Consider the following 16,907-nt stretch of genomic DNA (forward strand, 5'->3'; position numbering starts at 1 on the left):
AATGGAACATTGCTCAACAATTATCCACACACCCTTTGACTCTAGCCAGAATGCAGCCACAGCATCACTTTCACAAACTGAAAACAGTGATTCTTTCCTCAGATACACCTATCACCAACTTCATGTCTAAAAATAAGCAAGGAGTCTGTGGTGTGAACTCTCTAGTTGAAGAATAGGCTTTGCTGAGAGTGAGCTTTAAACAAAAGAAGACAAAAGGAAAACAATGGCAAATATCCGCAGCAGTAACCCCAAATTAGGAAAAATTCACAGTGTTGCCAACAATGAATATTCAAAAGAGTTACGTAGCAAACTACATTGGTCTAGTATTTGCAAGCATGGAAAAAAATAAAAGGATATAAAGGATATACAGCTACTAATGTGTCCACTGGAGAGAATAAGGATTATCCACCAGGTAGAGAGAGCCAGAACTCCATTTGCAGTTATTTCTTGGCCATTTCCACTCCTTCTCCATAATACAGGCAGAGATACAGGCTTCTAAGAAGTCCCAACTAACATTTTTGTTTGTTTTTAAGCATAACTGCTACAAAATGCAATTAAGTCCACAGTTACATTTATTCTAGAAATCCACAACTTACCAACACTAAGGAAGCCAAAAACACCAACCCTGTAGTTTGCTGTTACAACAATTGTGTTACTGATTGCAGCGAGGTATGAGCCGTCTATGATGGTCTTTCCTGCCTCAGCATTACCACTCCCTCCATTGTGGAAGAACAGCAACACTGACAGGTTTTTGACCTGCAGTGACAAACAACTCAGTTAGTATTCCCGTAGCCAACTCACCAGTGAGAATACAATCTTCCCAATTAAAATTATCTAAGGTGTTCATGGCTCTTTAACAGTGAGCATGATGACAGGACCTCTGTTTACAAGACTAGGCCTAAACTGTCCATAATGAACTTCACATCATTAAAGAGCATCCAGTGAAACATGGCGTTTAGTGTGTGTTCTATTGTTTTTTTATCCCCCTTGCAAAAAGCAATGTAGCCTGTTCTCAAGCTAGAAAGGTTTATTTTAGAATGCAACCTCAGTTTTACATTTAGCATGCTCAATCTCTATCATATCTCTATCCTTGGGACCATGCAGAAAGAGGCTCTTCTGCTCAGTAGAGTGTTGCACATACACACACACACACACACACACACACACACATCTTACTTTCTGGTCACAAATATACGCACTGATACGGCACAACTACCTCCTGTCTCTCCCTCTCAATTATTTCAGAGGCTTCTTATGACCACCATACGGTTACCAAGGAAAACCCAGAGAGTGCACAAACTGAAACACACAGCTTTAAGGAACTTCTGATTCTGTGGAAAAAATAACTTAACTCACTGTCCCTTGTCACTGGTTCTCACTTCTGCACAGCATGAGGCATGGACAGAAAGATGAGGGGAAAAAAAGAAGAAAGAACTTGTTTTCCCATGGAAATTCATTCTAAAATACGGCTGTGTTGAACCATGGCAGTTAAGACCACAGGAAACGTGATGCTGAGTTTGCAGGAGGTGTTTAAGTCCACGTTGGATGGGGACCAGCAGCCTGGCCTAGTACCAGATTTGTAGAGTGGTGGCCCTGCTGTGGCAAGGGGGTGGGAACTTGACAATCCTTGTGGTCCCTTCCAACTTAAGCCATTCTATGATTTTATGACCTTATGATTCTATAAGAATGGGAATAACACGTGCAGGTAATAGCAAAAGGAGAGAGGTTATGTTTTCTGGTATAATTTTGTGGAGAGTTTCAAGCGTTAATCTTGCCTTTGATGCCTCTTCAAGTCAAGCTGAAATGCTCTAGTAATGCCTCAAGTGGTAATGGTTATAGGCAGAAAAGAGTACCTCAGCAATACCAATTTTATTTGGAGGGTTATGTGGTACCTGTAGCTATGGAAGCAAAATGAGGTGATGTCATTTGTCTTTTTCAGTGCTACGAGTCCTTTGGTGGCAGGGAGTAGTACCCAGACGATGCTCTAGTTCATGCTTAAGATGCTACTGAACAACCTCTGTATTTGCTGCTCTCCAGGGGATTCTACACTTGAAATTTACTTAGCTAGTTTAACTTTCCATGGGAAAAAAAAATGTAAAACCATAGCTCTCAGTATGCGAGTGAAAAATAGAACTGCCACAAGAAGAAACAGGAAAATGCCATGCCGTCTGCTCCCAGATACTTCTGCAAAAACAGAAGTTTTGGTTTTCTTTGGCTGGCACATATGACGCAGTGACTTGACCAGGCATGCTTCTAACTCATACCTGTACCAAAAGACAAGAGGCATAAAGTACAGTAATACAAGGAGAAAAGCCAAGCCTGTTTATTCTACCAGGTGGCAGAAAATGCAGTGCATTTGAATGAGTTATCTTGAAAGCAGCACTTAAGCGGAGATGGCAAACTGCCTGGGAGAGCAACCTGGTGTTTTCAATAAGTGATGCCTATACTCAAAACAAAATGACAGTCTGGGACAGCAGGGAGAAAAGTCTTCCTAGTGATTAAAAGGGCCCTGCATGGGGCTGTACGCTCTGCTGCCAGAAGTAGCTCTGAGGTAGCCAGGCCAGCTCTTTCAAGGCATGCAGTGTGACAAAGACATCTCTTGGTGTCACCTTCTAAAAATTATGGTGGAAATAAAAGTCCTGTTCCTTTACTGTGTGTCCACTCATCAATGAGACTGGCATATTATACAGTGTCTTCCTCCCCAGCCCCCAGGGGCTTGGCCAACCATCTCAGCATTCTAACACAAAGCTTTATTTTCTATCTGATTGCAGTAAGAAATTCAGGAGTTTTCACGTGACAGTTTCTCAGGTTGCACCACTGGCTCAGTCATCTTTGAAAGCCCTATTTTAATGCACTGTTGGCAGGGCACAAATTTAGCATTGCTTTCTACCCTCATTCCTCAACTTTGCCTCCGTGGAGGTCAACAGGGAAAGAGTCAGCGTGTGCTGCCACACAACTGCTGGTGGCACTGGTATTTGGTCAACTGGACACATCATATCACTTCAGAGACGTTACCATTTCTGTGCCCAGCCTCTCCTCCTTTGCTGCCACCTTCCGCTTGTGTTCTGTTTCTCTTTTTGTCTCTTTCATGTCCAGCCTTTTAATTTTCTACCCTCCAAGTTACCCAACAAAGTCTGCAGGGAGTAAGTTTGCACCAGGAAAAACAACTGAGTGCTTAATTTAACCTCGCAGCCTTTGTGAACACTACATGGAAAACAGTAATTTGCACCCATTAAAATGCTTTGAAAAGAGACAATGCTTAGCTACAAAAAATTCTGCTCATCTCCTACTTACTGCGGTGACAGGAACAAAGACATTCATATATAAGCAATCTTCACTGACAGAGTATGATGAGGTCTCTCTGTCTCCTGGCTGCCAACAAGTTGACCTATGGAAATCAAGAAAATTGCAATGCAAACTTGTACTCTTTTTCCTCCACTGCTATTTGTTCGTATTTTGATGACCTGTTTGAGTTTGTAAGATCTTTAATTCTGTGGATCTCAATATCGTTTAACATTATTGACTTCTGCAAGTCAGTTAAGAAATAGGTAGGTTGTATGCACCCATACGAATGCAAAAAAACCCAAACATTTTGTATTTTTATAACTCTAATTCTTCCCTGCGAAAACCAGCACCATTTTAAAAAGAAGATGGCTGTATTTCATTGTTGTTGTTGTTGTTTGTTTGTTTGTTTGTTTGTTTTTGTGGTATCTCATGAATAGCACCAGCACCTCCATTTCCTAGGATCTCCTTTTGCCAGGACTGACTCTGAGGAAAGGCTGCCACCTGCTGAGGCAAGTCCACAGCTCCTCCAACAGTTGGATATTGATATACTTTTTTTTTTTTTTTTCTTTTTTTTTCTTTTTTTTTCTTTTTGCCAGAAGTCTCTGTTCAGATCCATGTTAGTGTTAGGAAAAATTTCTTCTCAGGAAGAGCAGTTTAAGGACACAATTTAGTGCGCATGGTGGTGACGGGTTGATGGTTGGACTAGATGGTCTAAGAGTTTTTTTCCAACCTTAATGATTCTATGATCTATAAATATTTATCTTTTTTCATTAATGGAATTGGTCTAATGTGAATTTCTTGGATAAAATGTTGTACAATCCCAGTATACTCAGAAATCTTACTTGTCAACATTTTTTATACACAGAGGTTGAGGTGTTTCTGATTCTCCAGTGAACCTCCACAGTGCTAAGCTCAAAAAATGTTTTTGAACTTAAATGAATAACAGAAAATAGATGCCAAATGTTTCACTGGCATTGAGAATTCAACAGATAGGAGCAGATTAACTAAGGTCCCTAAACTTCTTGTCACTGCAATACTAGACATTGTCTTCAGTGGGAGACCATGCAGGTAGCTGAGCCTTACATAAGTCCCAGCAGACACCACAGTGTTTCTGCATATTCCAAGAGCTGATGGTGTTTATGCTAACCTAACAACCTTGTTCACCTGAAGAAACAAAAAGTCGTGTCTCAACAGATTCCTCCAGTGTACCTAGTTAAGGCTCAGTGCCACATGTGTTTACACTTTAACACCCCTACAATTCAGGTGCAACCTGATGAGATCACCAAAGAACAAAGACTCTTCAAACTCTCACAATGTCATACTCTTCACTCAGTTCTTCATGGGCTTTGCTAGAAACTTCTGGTGACAGATCCTGAGTAATGGAGGGGCCAAACAGCTTTCACACGTCTTTAAATCTGTAGTCTCAGGACAGAAGAACACAGGATCTCAGTAGACCTCAGGTTAATATTAGCTGCCTTGGAAGCACTCAAGACACTAAACTTCATCTCTCAGTCCTGACTTCTGGAAATCCCTATAAAGAAGGTCTATGAAATCCTTCCACCAGCTTCTCACCTTCTCACTGTTTTGCATCTTCAACTTTGTGGGTTTTTTTTTTAACATTTTTTTCCTCACAGACCTTCACTTTGTATGCTCTGTATTTTGCTATTAGATGCCCTACGAGAAAGAAACTTCGTTTACCGCTGCATTTCTATTTGCTGAAATTCTATCTGCTGCTTTATACACTTCTAGGAGTGTCACCCGATCCTTGCTTTCTTTCATTAGGAAATACACGTTTAAAAGTTGTCATTTTGGTCTCCCAAATGAAAAGCTCAAGTCATGTCTTAGGGCTAGATGAAACACAGACATGCAGACATGCACACAAAGCGTGTATCTGTCAAGTACCTCCAACCTAAACTCTGTAAACCAACTGATCAGTGGCGTCTATACAGCACTGAAGAGACAGGACTACCCACAAGGGAACACTAGATACAGAGACTTTGGAAGAATTTAACCCATTTGCTAACATGATTCCTATCTTTTGAATCTTCTTAATACATTACCTAAAATGCATAGTGCTTCAGTCCTATGACCAAGGAATTTAACAAATATTTTCCTTCTAAGAATTTTTGTATAGTAAAGGCCAGTTGGGTCCTGACCTAGATGAAGCTTGGCTGGTTAGCTTCTGGTCAAACCAGCATTAAAATGGCCCTTGTTTGATTCAATACTCCACAGATTTGTGGCTTAACAGGACCAATTTTTTTTTTTTTTCTTTTTTTTTTTTCCTGTAAAAACTGTAGATACTCAGAAGTAAAATGGATTGATAGTAGACACTATATGTGGACTTAAGCATAGTTTCAAGTCAGTGTACCTAAAACTTCCTTTTTCCTTGAGCTGCTTGCATGCATTCACAAATAGATGGAGAAATTATTCCTTTTACTAAACTTCAGTTTAAACTTAAGTCCCATACTTATTTTTATGCTATGGGCTCCTTTGCAAGAAAAGATGAAAATAATTTTGCCATAGCTATTCTCATACAACTGGGTGAAACAAGTGTTTCTGTGGATGATCACAGGTGTTCCTTACCGAGCCACAGTAGCATTCCAGGTTTTCTCCCAAGCAAATGGTTCTGGAGGATTAAATCGCCTCTCTGCAAGAGGAGGTGCAGCGTAGGGAATCCCAAGGAACTGGCTGATATTTTTCCACTCTGTGCCAATCCGTACTGCCTGGGGTTTGCCGATCAAATCCCCATGGGATGGAATGTACACAGATGGGGCCAAATCTGATTCAGAAATAGGCAGTACTAAATCTAATGGGGTGGAGAGAAAGAAAAAATAATTTGCTCTTTTAAGTTAGGACCATTTCAGAAATGAAAATTATTCATTTGAAATTCAGGCAAATGGGACTGGGGAATCTGCTTCCATAAACGGGACACGGATAAAATTATGTTGTTTCTCCACTTGAAATACGTCATGTTGTGCAACATGTTAGCTAATAGGTACAGACATTTATCTAATGTGCTCTCAAAGCTCTTTCTCAAACATTTTTTTTTCATTAAGACATTGCATTAACATGTATATTTGAGAATTTTTATAAGAAGATTTTCAGATTCTCCTCCTCTCCCAACTCTAAAAACCAAGATATTAAACCTTTAAATATTTACAGCAGATCAGAAATAAGAAAGATAACAACACATCTCATTGGTTTAGGCTGCCACCCGGACAGATTTACATCTCAATCTCCTTATTTTTTGATTGTAGAAAATTTTGAAATGTTCCTCAAGATGTTACACTTTTGCTTTATTTTGTTTTAATATAAGGATTACCTGGATTATTGGTCACATATACAAAAGAAAATTCTTTCAATAATCTTAAGTAATTTTTTTACTCAAACAGAACTAAGAGATATCAAGTACTATTCCACTTATAAAACAATCTATACCATAGGTGGCAACCAAATTCTAAGGCATGTGACTAAAACCAAAGCAGTTCATAAATACAACCAAGACTAGCTTTTGCATCAGTCAATGATTTCAGTTCATTTGATAATGATAAATCCATTTATCTCTCAGTGAGTTTGAACCTAGAAGCTTCTCATTAACTGCCATTTGTTTTACAGTAACTTCAGTGAACAGAAAAGGAAATATTTTCCCCTCTCCTCTTATTGCTACCTGGTTCCTAATAAAAGATACAATCAGTGTCAAAAGAAAGTATTATCAAAGAACGAAACATCAGAACTTAAAGCTTCAAATAAGCACAGAGCTAAACAATAAAATCTTTAGACACCTCTATTTCTGTCTGAAACCACTTTCACTTCTTTTAAAAGTTGACCTCAGGTGTTTGGTTTTTTTTTTGTTGTTGTTTTTGTTTTTGTTTTTGTTTTTGTGGCTGTTCCTTGCTTTTGTTGTTTTCTTTAAGAAATATTACTTAAGACTTTCGATTGATAATGAGGTTTCACCATTCTTTGTGTTATTCACAGAATTTAGAAGGAAGGAGAAAGAAATAATGACTGCAGATTAAGAAGGAGGAGCTGGACTTTTGTTACTGTTTGTTTGTTTGTTTGTTTGTTGTTGTACCATTCTGTACTTTCCAGAACTTATTTTATAGGCCAGGGTTCCATTATTTTATTTCCTTCAGCGGTTAATGTTACGATTTTGTGTGTGTTTTTTAGGGGACATTTTCCCATACTACTCAGTCTTAGTTACACTAAAATAATAATGGATACCTACCTAGAAAACTTCTGTAATGCTTGTGTCAACTATTTCCTCACTCTCTCATAAATGAGAATTGCACCCAGGCCACCAGAGTTGAGTTCCTCCATTCATAACCTTACAGCTCTCACCTTGTCTCCTGTAGATGTACGTAGCTGGCTCTTTGAGTAGAACCTGGCAGCTGTGCCCTTCTAGACCATGTGAGCATATCTGTGTATCGGGGTAAAAAAGGCATCTTATTGCTGAAGCCTGGATTTCCAGGGTAACTACTGCACACGTCTGGTTCCTTGAACATGCTGTGAGGTGAAACATGAAGAAAAAGAACAATCAAATTTGTTCTTAAAGTGTGTTGTATTAAATTGTTATGAAATGCTTGAAAGAAATGCTTCACAGCAGGTCAAACATTACTTAATTCTAAGGCAGAGTAATTGGAATAAAATGTCCTTATATTTCCCAAGTGTTCTCCAAACTAAACAAAGGTTATAACAGGCTTAAAATGGAGCATTACAGCAAGAGAGCTGCTCTCACAGATTTTAAGAGAAATAAATCTTCTAATAAATCACTGAGGACCTCAACTGAATTCACCAGTTGAGTCCCCAGGTCAGACTCCTGATCAGAGAAATTCATTTCTTGTTACTACAGCCCAACTCGTGCTTCATCCCACTCACAGGTTATCTGTCCTTGCACACTGCAGCTACCTGTTACTTTATGTAATGGCATGTAGTTCTACCACATCTTTCATATGGATCCAGTTACATAAGAGCACTTCTTAACTGCTCTTTAGAAAATAATTTCAACACGCCTTCCATTATTTGCTACTGTATTCTCAAAATGGCTGAAGAACAGATTTTTTTAAATATGAAAATAAGTGTATCTATATTGGTTGTGGGGATAGGGAAGGAACTGTTCCTGATGTTTCATTCTCATAAGCCAATGTACTCTGAAAAGTTATGGAGAAACATTTCCTACCAGATAGACAATAGTCTTTGGCAGTGGCAAAACCATTGGATATTTCCCTGCTAACATGCACAGCTTCAAAGTTTGAGATGGTTGAATCCACAAGAACAGAGGACACATTTAAGGGTTGCCATGTATCCAAATACTCTGTAAAATGAATCACATAAAATAGTAGAGAAAACAGTAGAACAAACAAACATGCACAAAACAGCAACAAAGAAATAAACAAACAACAACAAAACCACCAGAGGAATATCATACAGAAGTAAAAACACTAAACAGTTATCCAATGAGAGGCTTTCACAGTCCTCTACGTCAACTCAGAATTAATGACATATAACATTCAAAGGATTTGATTGGCTGGGGGGATCAGTCCTATCTGCAGAGGTCATGCACAGTTTAGTTTACAAAGGTATTCATTTATTAAAGAGGAAATTGAGAGCAGCTCTGTTCAGGTCTTACGCATCAAAACCTAGAGGCCTACTTACATGGAAGGACGTGGATCCTATTACTTCCACACACATGCCTGAGCAGCACAGCAACAAACTCCATTGAAGGCAAGTAAGCATCCTACATATGACCAAGCACTTCCAGACAGAAATATAAATCTCTATATATGACAGGGCTGCTGTTCTAGGGTACGCTTCACCTCAGCCCTGGTCAGACAGGGTAGGTGTCTACATCTGAATTAATTACACAGGAATCCTTTCATTATCAGGAGGAACAGACAGTTTGAGGATGCAAGATCTCCATCCTGATTTAGATGTTTACTTTGGGATGAGGAAAATCATCACATGGACTTCACTGAATACAAGATCTGGATGTACACATTGTCTCATGTTAATAGCCCAAACAGAGATGTGCATTGCCTGCATTTTTCTACACCTACATGGGTATGTGCGATACAGATTAATTCCAATATGCAACAAATTCTGACAATTTCATCATATTCTTCTCACAATTAATTTAAAATAAAAATAAAAACCCATGAACATTTTCTCATACATTGATAATAGCTATAGGCTATCAACTTTACATAAGCAGATAAAAAAATAAAAGAAAGCTCAGAAAAGGACATGCCATTGATTAGTTTAGTTCCATCCCACAAATCAATATGTTTAAAAACAAAGTGGCCCTAATGTGTACAGCTGAATCCTAAACAGGAAATTGGTGTCTGCCTAATTGTAGGATGGGGACTGATCTTAGTCAGCTGCTGCCCTGCTATTCTTGGCGAGCAGTTCTTGTCCTGTTGCTTCAGTTCATTTACCACACAGAACACAGATGCAAAAGTTATGATTCATTTGGTTCATTTCATTAAAGATTAAAGACCCCTATGTTAAAAGACTTTTTATTTTATCCCTTTATGTGGGATAGAGCAAAGTGAATAACACATAAAGGCACAATGGTCGCTTTCTAGCCCATGCTGAAACACAGAACAGTGACCATTCACGTTGCAAGAACTAACAGCTCATATCTAAAATATCATTTCCTTTGCTTATTCTTCACTCTGAATCCCACAAGGGGCCCTTTCAAACTCCTACTACCCAGGTGGGTTTTATGTTCCTTTGCATTTTCACTCCTGGAGGGAGCATTCATATTTTCATACCAGATTTATACTGATAACTTGTAGTGCTTTCTTCTTTCCATTATTCAGCCCAGCTGACCCCAAATGCAGAAACACTAAGGCTTGTTTTGATGACAGAGCATGGCCCTTAGACCCAGAGCCATTCATGGCACCACTGCTGGCAGATATCTGTTGGAAGATTTTACCCATTGGTTATTTCCTTCTTCCCTTTCTCCCACCCCGCTGCAGATGCAGCAATGCCCAGAGGCCATGCACATCTGTGTCATTATGGGGGCTAAACAGAACTTTCTATAGCTGACATAAACTTGCCTCATCTAGAATCTGCTCTCATAGGGCACACAGCATCAGCCTGGCATTGCCTTACTGAAAATGCATAATACACCTGAGGGGCTGGAACACATCCTGGCTTATATATAGCTTAGGCTCTGCCCTTCTAAACCACATATTGGAAATTACTTTAATTGGATAATTACAGTGCACTGAATCCAGCCAGCCCTGTAACTTTTATTGCAAAATTATAGATGTCCCACAAGGAGAGCTTCTTTCTTCCAAATGTTCTTGTTTGGGTAGGCAAGATTTTAAGAATGGATTTGCAAAAGGGTCCCCACTGGTCTTCCTACTCAAGTCAGGAGATCACAAGGCTGAAATAGATTTCCTGAGGGCATGCAGTCCAGCCTCCCACTGTCACACTTGATTTCACTGTAAAATCCTCTTCATAAAGTCAGCAAAATCTTCATAACTGACTTCAGTGAAGGCAAAGAAGGGTCAGTTCTGAGTTTGTTGGAAAATCTGACATTAAGTACAAGGAACTAGAGATACAGAAGTACACTAATATAACAAGTTAAATGTAGAAGAAAATTCATGATCTTGAGGAGATACGTAAATCAGACGAGGTGAACATGAGGTTAAGGAGGTACATAAATCAAACATTTGGGTCTACTGTGCCTAATTCAGATCTTGATTATGAAGATTGTAAACCATATCTAATAGTCCAGACTCAAGCCAAAAAAGCTTGCACAGAACTCAGTGTTTTATATTCTTAGGCTTCAGAGGTTTTTGTTCTGTATGCATGTGTTTAGCGTTTTTTGTTTGTTTGTTTGTTTTGTTTCTTTGTTCAGTGAAGGCTGCTAGGCTTCCAATAATCTCTGGAAACAGTGCACTGTCAACTCACAGTAGACCAGCAGAAAATATGATTCTAAAATAGAGTTGCCTCCCATTTTTGTCAGACTTCTGAGATTTGAATTACCCAAAATGAGAAATTTTCTTAAAACTACTGCATAATAACTATAATCAAACTTCAGACAAACATGTCCCAGACGATCAAATGTGTTACTTTTGGCCTTCAGCAGCAAGCAATAATGCTATTTTGATGTGAAATGCAAGCTTTCTTCCTCCTTCAGTACTTCCAATTATAGTAAATGGCATAGAACAGCAATATAATAATGCAACTGTACTAGACATTTATTTAGTTTAAAATAACTTGTTTCTCAGTAGGGTAAAATCCTCTTGGCTACAAAGACAGAGTAATTCTAGCAAGGAGGTCCATTGTGCTGTATGGGGCATAGTAGATCACTTCTTAGGAATGGATGAAAAAGGCTGTCTTTATTTTAATACCAAAACTCCCTCTGAAACATTCCCAGTATTATGGGGGGGGGAATGGATGCTATTAATCACCAACAATCAGCAACACTTGGAAACAAGAAAGATTTCTCAGAGTCTTATAGGCACGACACGAGTTTGTTTTCAAGACAGTCCACCCAAGTGTCAAGTCATTTTTAGATGTTACTCCAAAGGATAATATTCACTTTGTGAAGCCTGCAGACTCTGTTTTAGTGCTTTGCTTCACTAAGTAGCAGTAGGCTACAAGTGTGCTTGCAGTCTCAAGAAAGCCAAGTGGAAAGCAAGATAAAAGACATCAGATGTCCTAACGCCCTCCAAGCCTTCCATGACCTCACTGGATTGATGACATGGAGGGTTTCCTCAGCTGAGTACATTCTGTGGCACCTCTACTATCACGAGCATCTCCATTGAGACTGGAAATATCTCCAGTGCTGAGTATCCTGATGGGAAACAGGACTGCCATGGGAGACAATCCTGTGGCTACTGCTCAGTGCTGCATCATAGGAAGGATGATAAACATGAAGGAATACAGAAGATAGAAACACAAAGTATCTAACTGATCGTTACATCCACATGCCTTGGCAGTTTCCCAAGGAATTATTTAATTTGAGAGGAATGGGAACTGAGCCCATATGATCCCTCCCCACATTTCTGTATGCAATCTGCAGTCACATGCAGAGGTCACCACCAGCAGCTGCCAAATCTTAGACATGTAGATGTACCCAATCTAAAACTGAGGAACTTGAAGACACTAATGCTCATTAAAGTTTGGATAATTACTATACATAACTCATAACTATGATGATAAATTTAAAAAGCAGAAATTAAATAACAGTCTTGCTCCTCCTTTCCATATATTCAGGAATACTTACAGGATCTTCATTTTGCTTTCAGTATAAATAAGACAAAGCCGGGTAAGATGCTTCATAGACCTTTTTACTTCTTTCAGTCTTAGTTATAAAGACATAAAAATTCCTGCCAAACACCTCTAGGTAAGCTGCATTCAATGACAGCACTATATAATATATATATCATATGTGTTTTTTTTTAATCATCCTGTATCTTCAGCTGCCTGCAGGAAGTTCCACCTAATTATGAGACTGGTCTATTTTGTCTTTCAAAGTAACACCCCTCCACATTCACAGAAATCAGCAGATTTCTTTTTTAAATACTATCATCAGTAAACCAAAACTGCAGAATGACTATATTAGCATTTTCAGCATGGGCGATTTTAAAATACCAGCTGTCCTCCCATAGTTAAAGGTCACACATCATATCTAAAACCAGCCACAGATGGTTCCATACTCAGTCTTGTCACAGCACATGCTCTTCTTCAGGGGAAAAAATGCTCCAAATGCCACAAGTAGGACTTTCCCAATCTGTTCAAATTAACTACTTTTTGAGTATTATTTCTCAGCTAACAGAAACTGGGCCATACTTACAACACAACAGCAGGAATATGGTCTGCTCCATGTGATACAGAAATCAAAGCAGAGAAAACAAATAGAAGTATTACTTGGGTTAAAGATGTAAACCACACATTCCATTAAATCTCCTACAGATTAATGATGAAAATGACTTGGAGAATTCATTCTGATATCAGAAAGTGTATCACAAAAGGGCAAACAGACAAAGGTTGATGAAATAATAACAAAACAACAAAAAAAAATCAGGCAAAAGGCACAAACCAAACAGCAGCATGCACCTCACCAGGCAGACAGCAAGCATTATGTTACTGCAGACTAACGGGGCTTTGAATGAAAGTTAGAAATGCCCAGCATTGCTGCTTTGGGTGTGCAACGTGGGGAGTATGAATGGGAGCTCTGTATGGAGAGAGGAGTCACAGGGCTACAGCGGGCTGCTGGGTGAGTAATTCTGGTACAGGGAGTACTGCATGCCTTCCGCTTGGTGTCCCTTTCCAGAGGCTAATCTTGTGTTGGGAAGGGTTTTTTGTATGCTGTTCTATGACAAGATAGAGAAAGAAACTGCAATTGGATATTAATCTTGCTGTTACAGATTCAAAGGTCTAGAGTTTTTATGAAAATTTCTGTTAATCACTATTAATCAACATTTTCAAAAGCCCAGATTGAGAAACAGAAGGAAAACAAATATATGACTTTGCTCAATTTGTTTAGGAAAAGTTTCAGTGAAGAACTCTAAGAAATTATTTGGATGAGAGAGCAATTTTGTCTTGACTTTCATCAGTGTAAGCTATTGATTCTATGATCCCTTAATCCTACAGTGACTGCAGTAGAATTCCCCTCTGTGTACGGAGGGGATGGATGGATGGTGCCTTGCAATCCCTTGTATCCAAGGAGTTCTACCTTCAGGCAGATTTTAGGATATATTAAATTGTTCTAGCTGTCCCTTGCTGACTTTGGCCCATTAAAGACTCAATATGCAAATAAAACAAAATCAACAAATAAAAGAGATTCTGAGTTTAAATAACATACAAAGTGAAACAAAGTCTATCTAGCACTGGGAGAACTGGCACTGTTGTAGATCAAAACACAAAACAGCTTTTGGGTCATTAACATTTCTTTTGAAGAGTATTCTCTAGACTAGCTATTTGGTGGGGGGGAAATAGAGAATTTTAACAGTTTTATCACTAAAGAATGATACTTTGCATTGGAAAGAGGATCTAGAGATGGGTATGATAGAAGATTTTAAGGGTAAAATGAATATCTCACTTGCTATGGATAACTTCTGTGCAGCCTCAGAGCAAAAATAAGACAAACAGGTTTAATTACCCTAAGTGTTGTTTAGGTCACTATCTTCCTACTTAAAAACGCAAGAAAAACATAAAGGGAAGTCACAGAATATGTACTAACCACACTGGTAAGAAGAAAGCTTTAATAAGTCATGGAATCATAGAATTATAGAATGGTTTGGGTTGGAAGGGATCATTATGATCGTCTTGTTCCAACCCCCTGCTATAGGCAGGGACACCTCCCTGTAGACCAGGTTGCTCACAGCCCCATCCAGCCTGGCCTCGAATGCTTCCTGGGAGGGGAAATCCACAACCTCACTGTGCAACGTATTCCAGTGACTCGCCACCCTCTCAGGAAAGAATTTCTTCCTCATATATAGTCTAAATCTACTGTCTTCAAGTTTGAAACCATTTCCCCTTCTCCTGACACTCTGTAAAGCAGGATTCTGTTTATCCTGCAGTTTGTGAAGGAATAGAATTGCCCACCTTACAAATTACCTGCTTAGCTTTTTCCAGCATTTCTCATAAAAAATAATTCCTGCCTACTCATAAAACAGGAATTTTCCTTTCACTACATTAGAACACTAGAAAAGCACAATTTATACCAGCAAATACACATTGCTTGAACATGAACATAACCGGAAGTCAAAGATGATAAGAAGATAAAACAGCTAATAATAAATCCTGAACTCAGTGTTGAAAATGCCATGATTAACAATCTCCTGCAAGTCCTGTTGCAGCTGGTTTAAGTTAAATGGCAAACGGAAGCAAATTAAAAGGTCTGTTTACGATCAAACAGATAGTCAAGGGTAGAGATGGATGAGACTCTTCAATTTCAGTCTAACCCAAAGGCTAATTTGAGTTACAGAATGGCTAGTCAACCTGTTTTCTTGCTGTTACACATAGCATAGCTACATTCTATGTATTTTTTGAAAGAATGCATCAGGAAAACCTCTTTAAAATTTGCATGTTTTTAGGGTGTAATAAACACACTGCCCTGAAAGTTCAAGTTTCATTTATTAAGAGGAACCACTCATGCAAGAGCCACAATATTGATTTACTACGGGAATGAAATAAATTTTCTTCCTGATAAACAAACTAGTTTTTTGGGGCTCAATTCTGAATAAACTTTGAGAGAATATTCCCAAACTTGAGGAAAGCTGTAAACAAGGACAAGAAGCAGAACAATTTATTGTTTTTCTACATCGATTCTAAAATTGTATAAATCTGCCTTCATTTCTAGGGTATTTACCCTCCCATTCTCTCAGTTTTTAGGCACAAGTCTTTAAAGGGACAAACTAGGTTTACTAATATTGACTCCGCATTTTTATTATATTTATTTGCATTGATCAGGAAACTCACTGTCACTCTCAGCTGCTTCAAAAAAGTGCTAGAAACACCAAAACAGCAGACCCTAAAGTAATAACCAGATTTCTTGGAGGCTTCCCTTGACAGAGATCCTCCCTGCTGATCACTGCACTAAAATGCGAACACATATATGTTGAAACTCCTGGTACATCTGCACTTACAAATGATACATTGCTATTTGCTAAACATTTTGGCTCAGATTAGATTAGCACTCTGGCTGACCAAGCTTCTTCCATTTAAATGATGCATGACTAACAAAAAGCATACATGTTGCATCTGAATAAATAAACTCATGAGGAACACCACTTCATTACAGCGTGGCCTTTAGGAAAGCAAAATAAAGGACGTTTCTTTTTTATCTATCTATTTATTTATTTATTTATTTTCCTTTTTTTCTTTTGGTCTTAACACATAAATGCACTTACCACTTTCTGGCCTGAAGGGCAAGCTAACGGTTGGACACAGGTTAGGCACAGTGTTCATCAAATCAGCTGAAAGTAGAAAACACAAAATAAAGTCAATACTATAGTGATTCCCATATCATTTGTGGAATGTGAACACTGCATCTTCTCATCACTAACACCAAGAACAAGGATCTGAGCCTACTTTGCTATTTAACCCTTTTTGGCTTATTCATGAAACAGACATTCCTCAATTTATGTATTTATAAGCATTCCTACAAACAGTTTGCAGACTGCAGCTCTTTTTATGAATAACTCATTTCAGTAGTTCTTTGTTGGTTTTTTTCCACGACCCACTCTGTACTCAGTTTCATGCATCAGAAGAGACATCAGATTTTCTGTTTCCTGATTAGGAAACTGGATTTTCTCAAAAGAAAAATTAGGAACAAGACAGTTTCCAGAAGGAAAGGCTTCAAATTAAAATTCAAATACTAATTCATATTTTCCACTCATGAAGCTTCTCAGTTGCTAGCATTTTCCTTTAACATAAATAGCAAATACTATCTTCCCTCAGGCACTCATATTTCGTAAAGTACTTCAACTATTCAAACCAGTTATAAGCCCTCTATTACTATCCAAAGGCGCCAAAGATGGATCAGATTTTTTGTTTCTTTCACTTTGTACTGCACATGCATGCAGCCAATAAATATTTCCGAAGTCGTGGGTTTGCCACATTCGATGACATCTGTGAAAAATTAGGGCTGTATCCAGGAC

The 16,907-nt window shown here is 38.6% G+C and overlaps 1 protein-coding gene across 1 annotated transcript in view; it reads right to left on the reverse strand.

The window, feature by feature from the left end:
- Positions 1 to 16,907, reverse strand: part of TG (thyroglobulin) — a 139,434-nt gene that overhangs the window by 63,456 nt on the left and 59,071 nt on the right. The window contains exons 35-40 of the mRNA XM_042833912.1: positions 16,158 to 16,223; positions 8,462 to 8,596; positions 7,624 to 7,788; positions 5,869 to 6,091; positions 3,295 to 3,388; positions 597 to 756 (exon numbers count right to left, since the gene is read on the reverse strand). Of these exons, the coding sequence (XP_042689846.1) occupies positions 597 to 756; positions 3,295 to 3,388; positions 5,869 to 6,091; positions 7,624 to 7,788; positions 8,462 to 8,596; positions 16,158 to 16,223 (843 nt within the window). The remainder of the gene's footprint in view (positions 1 to 596; positions 757 to 3,294; positions 3,389 to 5,868; positions 6,092 to 7,623; positions 7,789 to 8,461; positions 8,597 to 16,157; positions 16,224 to 16,907) is intronic.

This window comes from Centrocercus urophasianus, unplaced genomic scaffold (assembly GCF_019232065.1).
Source record: "Centrocercus urophasianus isolate 14NV4802_14NV808 unplaced genomic scaffold, USGS_Curo_1.0 seq_11, whole genome shotgun sequence".
Taxonomy (NCBI): Eukaryota; Metazoa; Chordata; class Aves; order Galliformes; family Phasianidae; genus Centrocercus; species Centrocercus urophasianus.